This window comes from Embiotoca jacksoni, unplaced genomic scaffold, assembly GCF_022577435.1.
Source record: "Embiotoca jacksoni isolate LCO1_2020_lvr unplaced genomic scaffold, fEmbJac1.0.p SCAF_2, whole genome shotgun sequence".
Taxonomy (NCBI): Eukaryota; Metazoa; Chordata; class Actinopteri; family Embiotocidae; genus Embiotoca; species Embiotoca jacksoni.
This window is the reverse complement of record NW_027185340.1, coordinates 8064475-8081870: the sequence shown is the minus strand read 5'-3', so window position 1 is coordinate 8081870 and position 17396 is coordinate 8064475. Positions and strand designations below refer to the sequence as shown.

The window sequence follows — 17396 nt, the reverse complement described above, 5'->3', positions numbered from 1 at the left end:
ACCTCCCTTTGCAAGTGTAGCTAATAAAGACAGGGTGAGAATTTTACCTGGCTGACGGAGAGAGAGGCAGTCGGCTTAATGAGGGCAAACTGGGAATTAACAGTAAATGAGGTGGTACGGTGGCCGTCTAATGATGTATGACTATGTTTCTAACAATACAATGCTACAGTAACAGAACATAAACACAGGATCATTCCCAGTGTTGATGATTCCATCACTCAAAGACCCATAAAGATTTACAAGGTCCTAATAAATGCAACACTCTGGCGTGCGAGCATTGTAGGTGCACAAAGCACTTCATTCTTCCACCTGAGAGCAGCGTTTCAATCCGGTGTGTTTTTAGTTTTTCCCAACAGCGGTAGAGAATGATCATGGTTTTGGTTGATATCTATATGTTGGACATACAGTACTTTTACTGGAACTGTTTTAAAAATGATTAAAAGTATTCTTATGGAAATATTAAATAAACACATTGTGCCTCCACCACAGACTGTATATAAAAGTGGACGTAGCTTCCAGGTCTGAAAAATGAGGCCGATGCAAAAGTTCCTTAAACTGCAATATCACCGAGTGCCACTAGAGGTCGGCTCCAAAAAGCAGTGTGTAGGATTTAGTGGCATCTAGTTTTGAGGTTACAGATTACAACCAACGGCATACCGATCACCTCACCCTCTACTTCTGCTTTTGTTGTAGAATCTTCGGTGGCCACCAACCCATTAAAAAACGTGAGTGGCCCCTGTATAGCCAATGTTTGATTTGTCCATTATGGGCTACTGTAAAAACATGGTGGAGCAATATGGAAGAGGACCCACTTCCTATGTAGATATGAAAGGCTCATTACAAGCTAATAACACAAGAATTCCTAGTTTCAGGTCATGAAAACATAATAATGATTCAATGTCTGCCAATAAATCCACCTAAATCATGCACACTGGACCTTTAAGAAAGACCCCTAAGCAAAACTGCAGAAAAGGCTAATAATGTGGAAGTCGCTACTAGTGGATATTGCACTTTTTGTTTGTTCATTTTTGTTTCAGACATAAATATCCTGTCACTGCACATACAACTGATATATTATTATAAATTATAGTATTAATCTATTACTGACCTACCAAATACATAAACAATGTTTCCTCATTATTTGAAAGAAAAATAATCCGATCACAGTTAAGTTTCCTTCTCAACATATTCAGCTGTATAGAAACATAATTTCTAGGAGACAGGGATGTTGTGTCTATGTTCAGGCAAGCATGTGTCTTATACTTGCACATGTTAGTGTATGTGTGCACGTTTGTGTGCAAGTGGGAATTGTCCATTGTGGCATGTGCGCCCTCAGCATGGGGCCATGGCGGGCCCCGTGCCGGCCAGCTGGAGGCTCAATCTGTTGAGGGGGTCCGCCGCTCACTGGTGGGAGGTCGGGCCGGACCCACAACGACGCCCCGACCATTTGCCCCGGCCTCCCCTCTGACCGGGACGTGCAGCTTGGCAGGCCCAGCCAGGGACTGACAGCTCTGCACAACCCAATCCACAAGACACTGTGGAGGGGGATGGAAGGGGAGGAAGGTTAGACATACGGGGGAGAAGTGATAGGATGTGAAGGCAACTTTAGGGGAAAGAGGGAGGGGGGAGACGGCTCACAGCAAGGCAGCGAAAACAGCAGCAGAGCAAAGACCAGGCACTCTGCCAACCGCAGAGAAGCAGACAGAGACAGACAGGAAGGTTGAGAAAAAGTTTAGAGGCAGATAAAGGAGTGGAAGGATAGAAAGGAGGTTGAATAAAGACAACTAGGGAGGTGTGCCGGAGCAGAGAAATAGAAAGACTGAGGAAAGAGGTGTGTTTGGACTCTCATATATCTTGAAGCATGTTATATTTTCTGGTCATCTAATTAACTGTACTCATCCTGTCTGGTCTCTGAGTGCTGAATTTTGGATGGCGGATCGAAGAATGACGAGCTTTGGGATAAAATGTCTTCTGTACAGGTTTTGGCACTGATATATAAATGGATTAGAAATACCTTTAGAAGAAAAAAAAATCATGAAAAAGTGGAGGTATGTAGTTTTAAAAAAAGCTAAAAGAATCACCTCATATATTCATATGATATGACAGATTAATTTACTTCCAATCAATACGCTACCAAATCAACGTTTTCCTTATAAAGGGTATAGCCTATGTATTCACCAAACAGCAAGCAAAAAAATGCATGTGAGGAGGTGCACGACATTTATTTAAATAATAAATATATTTCAGTCAGAGACACTTACATCAAGGGTTGAACCATTTCCAGATAGTTATTTGACTTACATTTCTTTTTGAGGAAGTTTACCACAAAAATGAACAGCAACAAGAATTTTAAGGACCAATCTCAAACTAATTAAGCATCCAGGAATCTTATATTTACACATATGAATCAATAATGTCATAAATATCTCAGGGAATGTTTGTAGTTTATTATTTATGTTGTATGCTATTTTATACTTCCACTCAACAACATGGCAGGGGGAAATATTGTACTTTTTACTCCACTATATTTATTTGACATCTTTAGCTACGAGTTAGTTTTCAGATTCAGTTTTAAAAATGAATCAACACCAAGAAGTAAACTGACAGCAGTTCAGTTCCACACAATGGAAACTAAGATAAACAAGGTGCAAACGGAGCTAAAAAAACAAGGTGAAATTATAACATTCTTTCTTTGGGCTGCAAATTTGAATGATTTTATCCCCATTCAAGTTGGCATAGAGCTGAACCAGCCGTTTGTCAGTTTGGCCAGTGGCCAGTCTCTGGTGCCCATATATATCTACATATATATATCTCTATATATATATATACAGTGGGTACGGAAAGTATTCAGACCCCTTTACATTTTTCACTCTTTGTTTCATTGCAGACATTTGCTAAAATCAAAAAAAGTTCATTTTATTTCTCATTAATGTACACTCAGCACCCCATCTTGACAGAAAAAAACAGAAATGTAGAAATTTGTGCAAATTTATTAAAAAAGAAAAACTGAAATATCACATGGTCATAAGTATTCAGACCCTTTGCTCAGTATTGAGTAGAAGCACCCTTTTGAGGTAGTACAGCCATGAGTCTTCTTGGGAATGATGCAACAAGCTTTTCACACCTGGATTTGGGGATCCTCTGCCATTCTTCCTTGCAGATCCTCTCCAGTTCCGTCAGGTTGGATGGTGAACATTGGTGGACAGCCATTTTCAGGTCTCTCCGGAGATGCTCAATTGGGTTTAGGTCAGGGCTCTGGCTGGGCCAGTCAAGAATGGTCACAGAGTTGTTCCGAAGCCACTCCTTTGTTATTTTAGCTGTGTGCTTAGGGTCATTGTCTTGTTGGAAGGTGAACCTTCGGCCCAGTCTGAGGTCCAGAGCACTCTGGAAGAGGTTTTCTTCCAGGATATCTCTGTACTTGGCCGCATTCATCTTTCCTTCAATTGCAACCAGTCGTCCTGTCCCTGCAGCTGAAAAACACCCCCATAGCATGATGCTGCCACCACCATGTTTCACTGTTGGGATTGTATTGGGCAGGTGATGAGCAGCGCCTGGTTTTCTCCACACATACCGCTTAGAATTAACGCCAAAAAGTTCAATCTTGGTTTCATCAGACCAGAGAATCTTATTTCTCATAGTCTGGGACCTTCATGTGTTTTTTGGCAAACTCTATGCGGGCTTTCACATGTCTTGCACTGAGGAGAGGCTTCTGTCGGGCCACTCTGCCATAAAGCCCCGACTGGTGGAGGGCTGCAGTGATCGTTGACTTTGTGGAACTTTCTCCCATCTCCCTACTGCATCTCTGGAGCTCAGCCACAGTGATCTTTGGGTTCTTCTTTACCTCTCTCACCAAGGCTCTTCTCCCACGATTGCTCAGTTTGGCTGGACGGCCAGGTCTAGGAAGAGTTCTGGTCGTCCCAAACTTCTTCCATTTAAGGATTATGGAGGCCACTGTGCTCTTAGGAACCTTGAGTGCTGCAGAAATTATTTTGTAACCTTGGCCAGATCTGTGCCTTGCCACAATTCTGTCTCTGAGCTCCTTGGACAGTTCCTTCGACCTCATGATTCTCATTTGCTCTGACATGCACTGTGAGCTGTAAGGTCTTATATAGACAGGTGTGTGCCTTTCCTAATCAAGTCCAATCAGTTTAATTAAACACAGCTGGACTCCAATGAAGGAGTAGAACCATCTCAAGGAGGATCAGAAGAAATGGACAGCATGTGAGTTAAATATGAGTGTCACAGCAAAGGGTCTGAATACTTATGACCATGTGATATTTCAGTTTTTCTTTTTTAATAAATTTGCACAAATTTCTACATTTCTGTTTTTTTCTGTCAACATGGAGTGCTTAGTGTACATTAATGAGAAATAAAATGAACTTTTTTGATTTTAGCAAATGGCTGCAATGAAACAAAGAGTGAAAAATGTAAAGGGGTCTGAATACTTTCCGTACCCACTGTATATATATATATATATCTATATATAGATATGTATATATAGATATCTATATACTCTGCCCTTCGAGCATGCCCAGTACGCATTCATCTGACCAGTGTGGGGATGTCTCACCAGACACCAGATTTAAAAAAAAAAAATAAGTCTTTATTGTGAAATATTGTCTAGTGGTGGTTTAATCAGCATTGAGTCAACTTGTTTGACAAGTGTTTAAATGCTCATTTACATTTAAGTCTCAAACTATTTTACCAGAAATGTGCTATAATTCCAAATAACGGTTTTATTGATTTAATAAATGAATAAAGTGGATTTTTTTGTTTTGTTTTTATAAATCAATAGAATAAATCAATTGATCCTATTCTTTTTAAAGTTGGGCATCTGGCTCACAACCTATTTAAAGAAGATGTGCAAACCCCTTTTGGACCACAACTCCAACAGTTAGAAATATGACTGTGATGATCACATACCTCTCATCTTTAAAGTGGTGTATCAATAAACTGCAAGCAAGAAACTTCACATTTGTGAGTCCGGTCAAAAAATTTTAAATTTTTAAAATAACGAAACAAATTTCAATCAGTTGTTGCTCAGTTTTTTTGTCGTTGTTTAAAGTTATAACTGTACATGCGGGGAGAAACGCTTTTGAGGACCATTAGCTTCATCCAAATCATTTTGTTGTGTAGGTGTATGTGTGTATGTCTGTGTGTGTGTGTGTGTGTTTTGGTCTTCTCTGTGTGTCTTTACCAGACTGGTATGCTGCTCTCTCTGACAGTTTGATGCAGGGCACCGGGGTTACATCTGAGGGAGTGTTTTTAGCGGTCACCAGTCTACGGAGGGGGACGCTAGCTGGCACCATCTGGTCATGAGATCCAACATTTATCTGGCACAGTCTTGGCCAATGTCCATACCTGCTTGTTCTACACACACACACACACACACACACACACACACACACACACACACTTTGTGGGGGTCAAGCTACCCTAAACGGCAGGCTGAGAGCAGATGTCCGTCAACCCTCCCAGTCCAGTTAATTAAGCAGCATCACAAACAGCAAGGGGACAACTCACATACACATGCACACAGAGGCACACACGTGCACAAGCATACTGTACACATCCACCACCGGACAGTCCAACGGCTGTTTGTCCTTCCTATAGAGGAAACAACAAGGAGTATGGATAGTTATTTATGTATCTGTGTGTGTGTGTGAATGCTTTTCTGCATAAAACATTTTGCAACTGCAACGAAGGATACGTCAAAGTGAAAGTAACCGATGACCGTTAAAGCAGGTCTGAGGCATCGGAGGTGATTCGATGTCTTTAAAGCACTGTTTTATCATATAGCTGTTATTGTTTCACAAACAAACAGGACGAGTTTCTACTCTGAGTGCTGCGGCAGTTATCATTTAGAAGAAAACTATACTTTTTTATTTTTTTACTCTGAGCTACTCTCTTTCGCCAATTTTGATAACATGGGCCAGCACATGAAGTTAAACATTACCCAAGAGGCAGCAGTGAAAAGGCAAAATTTATCAACAGTAAATGGTGATTGATTAATTATGTAACTTTGTCCCGTCTCCTTGACAACAAAGCATCCAAATATAACAACAAAACATGTTGTTTGTCCGTGTCTCTGGAAAAACGCATAGAAACCTTCTGATGCCACTATGAGAGTGGATCAAAACATTTCCAATACTGCTTATTTTGCGCGTGAACAGCGTGCCACACCGTGACCTGCACGGAGCAGGGAAAAGTTCTGCCATTTCTCCATGCACCTTAAACTTGAGCTGAAACTGCAGAGTTCGTGTCAGAATTTTGGGGAACAGAAAGAAGTTCACGGGGAGCCGAATCCAGTGAGCAGCTACGATCGTTTTAGAAACTTGTGCGTTTTCAACGTTGTTAACAGATGCATTGTAATAATGGAGAACCCAAGGGGCCGTCTGCGCCACAGTTAAGGTTATTTGCGCCAAAAGGTTTCCCCTCAGAGCGTCACAGTAGAACTTGGTGTTAACAGTCAGACCCTGGGGGACAAATTCACACACTGAGCCCACGAATGTAAAAAAAAAAAAAAAAAACACCTGGTTGCGCTCCTGACCTGACTCAGCTTTTTCAGACAGTGAAGTTCCACCCTTCAGAAATGCAAATGTCACTCAAAACACCTCGCCCAGCTCATTGCTTCATTGCCAAAGCCTTTCTGAAGGATTTTGAGGGTCTCTGTAGCTCATTTTCTGGGTTTGACACTTTGTAAGAGCTTTTCAAAATCTGTTACAAATCCCGGTTGTAAAATATATCATGACGTGGTAACGCTACGTTGAGTGGGTTGGCAAAGGTAGTAGTTTAGTTTGCGATGGAATTATTTGAGGATGGGGTCCTTTGCCAATAGGGTTACAATAATAAACACGTAAACGTGTTTCAAAAAAGTTGGGACGGGGGCATTTTTACCACTGTGGTCCATCACATGCTCTTTCAACGTCACTTTGTAAACATTTGCAAACTGGGGAGACAAGTTGCTAGAGTTTTAAAAGTGAAATGTTGTCCCGTTCTTTCCTGACATAGGATTTCAGCTGCTCAACAGTTCGTTTCATGATGCTCCAAATGTTTTCAATAGGTGACAGGTCTGGACTGCAGGCAGGCCAGTTTATTACCCAGACTTTTCTAATAAGGAGCCATGCCGTTGGAATACGTGCAGAATGTGGTTTATCTAGATTTTCTGAATCTTGTAATGATATTATGAACCATAGATGATTAACTCCCTACATTCTTTGAAATTTCATATTAACGAACATTATTCTTAAATTGTTGCACTGTTTGCCCATGTATTCTTTCACAGAGTAGTGAACCCCTCCCAATTTTCACTGCTGAGAGAATTTGCCTCTCTGGGATGCTCTTTTTGTACCCGATCATGTTACTGATCTGTTGCCAGTTCACCTAATTTGTTTTAAAAACGTCTTGCTGGCACCAAATTCAAAATGATCACACATTTTTCATAAAACAATGAAATGAATCAGTTTCAGCATTTGATATGTTGTCTTGGTTCCGTTTTCAATTAAATATATGGATTTACATGATTTGCAAATAATTCTCTTTTTAATAAAATTTCACACAGCATCCCAACTTTTTGCCGGAAACGGGGTTGTAACCGTAACATTCTAATACCATTCACCTGCCAACATATCTGTCGGTTTTAATCATTTTACTCAGAAATAACGGGGGCACCTTTTTAACGCACACAATAAACATACTGATGGCTTCTATCCAACAGCATAATGGTGGTTCTCAGTAAAAAACAAACATTTTTATGTGAGGTTCTGCAGCAGCTGCAGCTTCCTCAGATCCGCAGTGACATATGTGCTGCCTATTCATAATTAGGCTCAATACTTTAATCCCATTGCAGACTACTAAATCAAAACTGGCCTAACACTTTCTCTGTCAAGCAGTGTTCCTCTCATTAGGCGCATTACCCAGATCTGATGCATGAATGATACTGAACTGGCAGCCTCTGTAGTTGATTGTGGCATCCTATCAGGGCTGGTAAAGGGCCTCAGTGTTTCTCCCCCCATTGTCATCGGAGCAGGCAGGGGGGTGAAGTAAGGGATTGTGTGATCCAATGAAGCGTGCTGTTATCAGAGACTTCAGTCTTCAGTCCCGGTCATGAAGCTGACATCATTCCATTGCCTCAGTTTAGAGCTGCATGATGCGCAACAAGTCAGTGAGGGCGGGAGGGAGGTCTCCAAACTTCACTGCACATTTTCATTGCCCCTGTTTGTTAGGCTTTGCTTGACTGAAAAGAGATTTATGGAGTAGTAAATACATTTACTCAGGTGCCTGAATAATAAAAAATAAAAAATTTCCATATGCAATCAAAGATGTTTTGTTGACGCTATGTGTTTAATTAAATACAGGAGACTTAGGATTTACATCACAAAAATTAAGGACTTGAGACTAGTCTGCTCAGAGGTTTGAATCACCTGGAACCCCCTAAAAGAGTCATCTTGGGACTTAAAAGCAAAAAACGCAAGCAAAGTCATGTTTTGATGTGGTAAAATCCAGATCTATACCCAGAATAATAACAATATAAAGACGGTGACAGGCAGGCTTGATTGGAGCCACACAGCTTTTCATAAGCAGGCCTGTGCACTGAAAGTTATGCAAAAATGTTCAAACCTTGTGTTGAAGAAGAGATTTGGGGTTTAAACTCCGCATGCCACTACAAAATGTTTGGAAAGATGGAACCACTGAATTTAAGAAGCTTAGTTATTAGCATTTTGAAAAAAAAACAAAAAAAAACACACTGAATATGGTTTTGCTGCTCAGGATTTGTTACCCATCAGGTGCAGTGTGTCTGTGGGAGTTCACACGAGGAAGAATTGACATTCTCCTTGTTTCACTCCATTATCAAAAGCTCCCTGTGGTCAACTCAAACCTCATTTTCACAGGACTAAGATGATATCACACCTGCATTGACTTATCTATCGTGCTCTCTTCAACAAACAGTAAGAGGAAAGTCATAAGTTCTATCGTTAGAACATCAGAGCTGGTTCCTCTAGTGGAACTATTGTGCCCTCTACTGGTGAAAAGCTAGAAAGTGAACAACAAAGGACGGCAGGTTCATGCCACACAGGCAGACAGGCACACGGGTAGGACAGGGGAGAAGATCGGACGGACTATATACTGCCGGGTGGTAATTACTGGAATGAGAAGCAGCTGTGCGAGCTGAATGAGATCTGGTAGTGGGAGGTGACTGGAGGCTGGCAGTGGAATGAATCCACACCCTTGAAGACACAGACCAAAACATGAAACACATCACAGACAAAAACAAATAGGGGAAAAGACAGGATATAGTTTGGTACATCTCTTTTTTGCGCCACACATTCATTCTGAGACTCATTTATACTGTGTTGCTCCACAACGTGAATTTGAAACATAACTCTCACAAAAAAAAGACAAAAAACTCGGAGAATCACCTTCTACCGTTTCCACCCAGGTAGAAGTCGTGTACCAGCCACTGCATTTCTTTTATTTCTCGCAGTTTTCCATCATATTCTGCAGCTTAGCTTGTGACTTTGTGGTCATGTAATGATGGGAGCAAAGGTGGAGACGGACTGCACTGGACCGACGTATACACAGTTTGACTGACATCAAACAGCCGTCCCTGCACGCTTTCTTCAAAGCCTTTAGATAAAAGACAGATTTGAGAAAAGCTTCTGTCCTGCAGTGTTTACTAGAAATAAGTACCAATCAAAATGCGGGACATCGTCTTAATACGTGGGACGTAGGACAAGGCATAAAAATGCTGCGCAGTCCTTTGGCTAAAGCTTTTTCGGAATTTACAGAGAAATTGCAGAAATAAATCAGCACCAAAAACCGTCCTCATCCACAAAAAGCAGACACTGTGTGTTGTTTGTTTCAACTCCTCTTTATTCCCAACAACACTGTACAAAATGAATCACAGAAAAACATGTAACACTTCTTGGTAGCACACTTTGCACAGAGAACCAGAGAGCTTCATTGTGAGTAGTAATGAACCCTTTAAAAGAAATACAACATGTAAGAGAGTTATTTTAAGGTAAGACACAGAAGAGAAACATCGCATCATCTGTGAGCGTGGGAAGTCAAAAGCTTGGCGACTTGTCGTGTGGCGCCTCCTGCCTGGTGTTGCTGGTGCAGCGTTGTTTTTCCATGTTTCACTGTGTTGTTCTGCACAATCCATTCAGTCCTGACAAGTGAGCCCCTCAGTGATCGCAGCCAAACAGCTCCAGAGAGACTCTGTGCTGCTCAGGCAGAGCCCTGCCAGCAACAAATAGCATGGTGCTGCTAAAGTGGTAGAAGTGGTTTCCCACGATCACTTTAACACCTGTAGCACCGCACAAGGCTGCATCGACCTTCTTGAAGAGTGAGATCGGGCGCTGATTGCCTGCAACACGAGGGCTGGCCTTCAGTTCCACATCATAGATTTGCTGACCTGGAATATAACAGGCATGAAGACGTGCGAGTGGTTAGTGTATACATGTATCAGTAGTGTAAAGCCCAAGAAGTTACAATTTTGTATCCAAACATGTGGTTTGACCAGGTATTTTGTAAATATTGTAAAACTATTCCGCAGTAAAGCCTTAATTTTTTGAACTGCTTAAGAAAAGACTAAAGACATCACGGCTTAAACTGAAATGCTTTTGGTTGAAAAGTTACCTCAGGACTGCATGTAACTATTATTCAACATTTCAAGCATTGCCATGACTATATTTAATTGTGAATGAGGTCCTGAATGTGTATGAAACATGGACATCTTAACAAGTCTACCGCCATGCTAGTGGTTTAGTGTGGCTACATCCTAGCATCAGTACGTAAACAGGTGTTAATTAGGGCTTGATATCGTCTAAAAATGTCAGATAACTGTACGGACACCTTGAGGTACATACCAGTTCCTGAATGATACATTTTCCTATACAAATTTGCTAAAAATCCATTTGAAGAAAAAGAACATTACATTACACTTTGGAGCACAAATCTTTAGCTTTCATGCACTTTAGAGGGGGAGAGGGTAACCCAGGTTGTTTTCTGTAGCTACAATTGAGAGATGTCCTGATTGACATGACTGACTGACCTGCAAGATATTGCTGGACACTAACAGTTAACCAGTGTTCCCAAAACACCTCACATGCTTTCAGTAGATGCTAGCTGGCCGGCTGCAACTCAGATAGGTATGTGGCCAAACATGTGTTTGAAAAGAGTCAAAGAAGGTGTTCCAATGACAGATTTACCGAAGTTGAAACTTAACAACTCGGAATTTTCCCATACCTTTGATGAGGTGAGCAATGTGATGATCCTCGCAGACGAAGGCAGCGTCAATGGGGCCCTCAATGCCCAGCTCGTCTTTCACATTCTTGGGGTAACCATCCAGGTGGGTGTGGGGCTCACCGATTTTGTAAAGGAATACCTGGTCATCCTGAGGAGAAACAACCATTATTGTTTTGTGTTTTCAAGCCTTGCGAAAGAAGTGATGACTGAATCAACGCAATGTGCGCATGGTTGGCTTCATTAGTTTTTACCTTAAACATGTAAAGATGATCCTGGTAAGTGAAAACGGCATCCACCTCACTGTGCAGCTCCTTGAAAGAGTTCTCGATGGTGTCACCCGTCAGTGTGTCGTTGCCCTCCTCCTTACGGAGGAAATGGTGGCCTGCAGAATAAGAGGATCACTTAGAAGTGCTTCAAATGGAAGCGCCGTAAGAGGAAACACCACCGACATAACAAACAATTCTGCCTAAGGAGTCAAGTGCCATAAGCCAAGATCTAAAAAGATCCAAAAATAATTCCACTTAAGTCCATTTGGGTAGAATTTTAACACGTGGCAATAAAACAAGACGCTATCCAACTCTCTATTGGACTCTATTGGAGCTTTTAATGCAATACCCCTAACACATGATCCAGTTTAGTTCTGGTTACTGGGAACCATTTCAACTTGCACACACCTCTGCTAGCTGACCGACTGTTAAAGCGCATATACTTTTACCTTTTAGATCAAATATAGGAACATATTCTTACAACCCCATTTCCAAAGAAGTTGGGATCCATTGTAAAAATGAAAATACAAGCATATTGTGATTATTTGCAAATTTGTGTAAACCCATTTGAAATTGAAAAAAGAACAAAGACATCATATCAAATGTTGAAACTAGAAATGTCATTATCTTTTTGAAAACATATGCTTATTTTGAGTTTGATGCTAGCAACAGGTTCCAAAAAAGTTCTGACAAGGACATGTTTACCACTGCCTTGCATCACCTCTTTTTTGAACAATGCTCTGTACATTTTTGGAAACTAAAGAAAGCAGCTGCTGGAGTTTTCAAAGTGAAATGTTGTCCCATTCTCGCCTGATATAGGATTTCAAATGCTCAACAGTTAGGGGTCTTCTTTGTCGTATTTTTTGTTTCATAATGCACACATTTTTTTAAATGGGTGACAGTTCTGGACTGCAGGGAGGCCAGTTTAACCTACACTGCCATGCTGTTGTAATATGTGCAGAATATGGTTTGGCAATGTTTTGTTAAAATAGGCATCATCTGGATGGCTGCGTATGTTGCTCCAAAACCAGTATATCTTGTCCCGCTTAAATGGTGCCTTCCCAAATGTGCAAGCTGCCCATGCCGTGTGCACTAATAAACCTCTATACCATCACAGATGCTGGCTGGTCCCTCTCCTCTTCAGCCCAGAGAATGCGGCATTCGTGATTTCCAAGAAGAATTTCAAATTTGTATTTGTCGGACCACGGGACAGTTTTTAACTTTGCCTCAGTCCATCTTAAATGAGCTTCGAAAGGAGAGGAATGTAAAAACGACAACGAGCACAGAGGACCGCATCCTTAAAACTATATATAACTGTATACTGTACGTACATTATTCAAAAGTAGTACGATGTCATATCTCACCTCTGAAGGCATACATGTTCCCAGCATTGTCAGATGCGATGGCATCCAGGTGAACACGGCTGCAGCGCTCTCTCTCCATGTGGTCGCTGTCGTCGCCTAAACAGCAATTAATCATTAAGTTTATGTTAAATCAAAACTTCTTAGCTTTGTCTTAGCTCAGCATAGCTTCAAAACTGACTCAAACATAATCGGAGTACAATGGTGTTTGAAATCAAATATAGATAATGCAGTTCAAGTTTTAGGCAAGGGTGGATATGAGGATATACTGACGATTTTACACGATCCACATTTCAGTAATATCGAATTAAATTGCTGATATTGATTTTTTTTTTTAACTTACTGAACTTGGAGCATCTCATGAAGTAGTCGCGTGCCTCTTTGGGGTATTTGCCATGCACATCGCCAGTCTTTGGGTCAAACTTGGAGAACATGTGCCCGTGGAAGCAGTAATAGTGCTCCATAAAGCGGAAAGCAGACGTGCAGTTTGGCATGGACTTGAACTCTTTCTCATATACGGCCTTAGTTCTGACGTTGTAGTGGTAGATTTCGTCACCTACGGAAAAAACAGATGTTTTTCAGAGGTATATCTTGAAGGTATTCTTCTGAGAGTGTTTCTGTAGATGCAGAGAAATGCTTTTGATGTTATTGTAGCACAAGGTTGAGATGCCGATTCAACTCTCAAGGTGTTTCCGTCCACATTGGGTGAACGGGGAGCGACTTTTAGACTTTTCAAAGAATGCCCTCAAATTAAGGCATAAAGCTTTGAAGCTCGATCACAAGAGACCAAATTGGACTTTAGTCACATAATCAGAAACATACGATTTAGATAAGCAATGCCAACCTCTTTGGTGATGGTATCAAAGCATGATAATTGGGTTTTTGGACACAGTGAGGTCAATGAAAACAAACACTTACCCTTGAAGAAGATGACAGAGTCCTCATCACACTCTGGCTTTGGACACTCCACGGCAGCATCCAGGTGGTCGGGGATTCCAGGGAAGACTTCGGCTATAGTCTTGGGGTAACCACCCTCCAGCTTGTGTTGGTAATAGCTGAACACCATGGTGTCCTGCATTAAATGAACCCAAAAACTTGATTAAACGGACATGTTTGTACGCTTTACAGTCATAATACAGAAATTAATTGATTTATGGTGGCACCGTCATACAGTTTATATCTCTGGAAACTATCAAAAGGAGGTAATGCTGGAAAAATGTAAAAAACCCAAAACCTTCCCGGGTTGTTCGTGCAAGCAGCTAAATATTTGACCCATATTTACAATCAGTGCAACCTCTAGTGGCCGTAGTAATTACGACAGGAACAAAAGAAGAGGTCAGCAAACACAGGATTTGCACCCAAGAAACATCTGTTTGTGTCTTGTGTGAAAACTAAAATTAACATTGATTTATTTGAACTGATATGTACATAAGTTAAATTACGTAATGTTTTTAACGTGCATAACTTACACACATACTTAATTCAACCCAAACGGTGGTTTTGTCTCAAATTACAATGCAACTCCCATTTTGAGTGCATAAGTGTGTTCACATTTTCAAGAATGGAAACAAGCAGTACACCAAGGGTGCCCTGCTAGTGTACTCAAAAGGTTGAAAAAAAATTAAATATCGGATGCCATTACTCTCAATGGCAAATAGGTCATTGGCAAATGAAATATTCTACAGTTAAGGTATGAGGACATGTTCCTATCGGGTTCACCAGACTGTCTGCAATTGCAGCTAATGTGTTCCTGCCAGTTTTGTCAAGTCCTGCCTCCTTTTTGTTACCATGTTGAGAGTGCTGCAGGACTTTCTTTGATTGTCTGACTAATGCCAAGCTCAATTCTGATCAACAACCTAGTAAAGCTCTGCTGGACCATACCAAGAAGAAGAACATGTGGTCGTGGTCGGTGGGGCTGTCCTCGAAGTGCATGCGGAAAGCAGCATCGACGTGGCCCAGGTGGTGATGGTCATCCAACTCAGCGAAAGACTCATTGGACAGCTCTGCTTTGCCATGGAAGCCCTTGAATACATGGTCACCTGGTGGGAAATACAGGGCATAATCTTTCAATAGGATAATACACCTTTTCCTCTACAACTGAAATTTCATGTGGCTTGGTGTGGCTTTCATGAGAGCAAATATAAGGCAATCATCTTCCCATTGTATTGAGCTAAAATTGATCATCGTATGAATTGTGCCGGATAATTCCTCAGTATGTAATGGCTTACCCTTGAAAAAGTACGGGATTCCCTCGTCATTCACTGCAACAGCGTCCATCTCAAGGCCTTGACAACGGTCCAGGACAGCTGCAAAATATCGTCGTTGGGATGACATGGAGAAGAAAGTTTTGAATATAGTGATAGCACAAAGGATGAAAAAGTCTCCCCATTTAAATGAATGCTTTTCACCAACTCACCTGATGCATGGTCCTGCCTGGTTGGAAAGAGCAGAAAAAGAAACTTATCATTTCAGATCTTTGCTCACTCTTACAAAGAATAAGCAGCTGCTTCAGGATTTTTAGATGCAGTTTATGAAATACGGCAAAGTTAAAATCAAGAAATGCAGTTTACCAGTTACCAATTCTCATATATGCATTTGTAGAGAAAAGCAGAAGACAGCGGTTTCTTTATCTTCATCTAACTTTACACAATATTTAAACCTAGCATATAATACTTTCACGCTTACGCTACTACCTCAAATGCAGAATGCTTATGATGTCTTTTGAATCATTATACATTTTCCTTTCAACCTGGTGCTGAATACAAAATAAAACCTGCAGGTTAAAAATGGAATCCGACAGATTATTTACTAAAAAGCATTTGATGTTTATATTGCTATTTACACATTTTGAAAACATGCAGTAGTGTTTTTATTCTTATCATTTCTCATGTTGTCTTTGAAACAACCCTTGCTTTTCTCAGTAAGGTGTGAAAATTGACTTCCGGAGCCTCCGAGCCTTGTTTGAGATGAGTAATCATGCGTGTATTTGCAGTCGGCATAATGATGCATGATGCGCTTTAGACTGCGTCAGTGGGTAGTAACGATATAACGTGACGTCCGTGTAAAGGACTGCATAAGTTCTAAGTCTCTGCCAACTAAAGTGAAACTAGAATCTGCCTAAAAGGAGGTAAAAGACAAAGACATTTTAAAATGTCCTGCAGGTGAAGGAAGAGACTACTCACGACTGAGCCCATGCCAGAGCGAGGGCCAGGCAGAGCGTGTGGGCGAGCAGCTTCATGATGATGAGTCCTCTGGTCCAGGAGACTGGACAAGCCTGTGGAGAGCTGGGCAAAGGTACCTTGGCTGCTGCTTCTGCTTCTGTTTATATCGTAGCCCAGTTTACGTGGACCACGTCACGCTGGGTACTGGAGGAGGAGGAGGAGGAGGAGGAGGAGGAGTGGACATCAAATACGACGCCCACGATATTTGATGACTTGGTCACCTCACTGTTACTCTTTACCAGGAAAGTGAGATCTGGGGCAGCAGAGCTTCATAGAATTCAGAAAGCTCCCTTTTCGCCATGAAAATTTCATCCATAAATGCGTATCTAATGTCCTTTAAATGACTCTATGCCCAAATACATGCATACTTCATTATATAGTTGTCACTAAAACTATAGCTCTCTGCTGAACATTATGCAGCACTGATTTCCATCCATCCAGATTTTTACACTGGATATGACACCAAGCCATAATCAATTAATGCAAATAGCAATTTAAGTCAGACTAACATGCTGTTAGTATCAAATAGTTTTTTTTTTATTTTGCTTCATTTGCAGTAGGTGGCTTTATTGTTACAAAGGCTGACTGGTGATTTTAGCTGACGTGACAAAGATAACTGCAGTTTATTGAGATGTATTTCAGAATCAGAATCAGCTTTATTGGCCAGGTATTTTAACACATAAAAGCAATTTGACTCCGGTTGTAACTTGAACATTTTTAATTAACTGGTGTAAGTGACCAGAGAAGGAGAGCAGAAAACGATGCAAATAAACAAAAACATAAGGTACGAGAGAGCGAAGTGAGGCTGCCATCCGCGGCACCATCTTAATCAATAACTTTATAACTTATTGTTATCATAACTTATTTCAAACAAAAACTACATTTACATAAACTCTGCAGGGGGGGGGGTTTCTTCCAGAATTTTGCACCAAAATTCAAATAGTACCCATACTTATTAATTTCTATTATTTCACGTCACTGATTTAACCGTTTAAGCTCTTCATCTGTGACAAATATTTTCCAGAACATTCGAGAAGCCGGCCAGGACCTGATCCATCCCCGCAAGGTAACCAACCCAGTACCCCTGCTAAAATAAATAAAAACTGCTGACCCCTGCACTTCTCAAACCTCGAAACAAGTATTGTGTAATGTTTGTAAGGTGAACATTAACAGAGCATTATGGGTTGACCTTAGTGTAGCCTATTTAATATTTATCAGTGAAATTAAAAGGGCTCAACTTTGAGTGGGCTGCATGTAGATGCTGCTTTGCATTTGCAATATAACAGATAATTCTTACT

The 17396-nt window shown here is 41.0% G+C and overlaps 1 protein-coding gene across 1 annotated transcript; it reads right to left on the bottom strand.

Annotated features, from left to right (window-relative positions):
- Positions 1-9852: 9852 nt before the first annotated feature.
- hpxa (hemopexin a) lies at positions 9853-16158 on the bottom strand. Its single transcript, XM_069154353.1, has 10 exons — positions 16060-16158; positions 15294-15310; positions 15106-15183; positions 14759-14916; positions 13796-13949; positions 13221-13433; positions 12881-12976; positions 11502-11632; positions 11251-11398; positions 9853-10417 (listed from the first exon to the last, which is right to left on the bottom strand). The coding sequence occupies exons 1-10, from the start codon at positions 16113-16115 to the stop codon at positions 10188-10190; spliced, it is 1281 nt and encodes a 426-aa protein (XP_069010454.1). The 5' UTR covers positions 16116-16158; the 3' UTR covers positions 9853-10187.
- Between the last annotated feature and the right edge of the window lie 1238 nt (positions 16159-17396).

What these genes read in the sequence shown, in the direction of transcription:
- hpxa (XM_069154353.1), bottom strand. Translation starts at nt 16,115, where the DNA reads ATGAAGCTGCTCGCCCACACGCTCTGCCTGGCCCTCGCTCTGGCATGG. An exon ending in AATCCCGTACTTTTTCAAGG is followed by an intron (nt 14,917 to 15,105) that starts GTAAGCCATTAC and finishes ATTTCCCACCAG; the next exon opens with GTGACCATGTATTCAAGGGC. An exon ending in GAACATGTATGCCTTCAGAG is followed by an intron (nt 11,633 to 12,880) that starts GTGAGATATGAC and finishes CTTATTCTGCAG; the next exon opens with GCCACCATTTCCTCCGTAAG.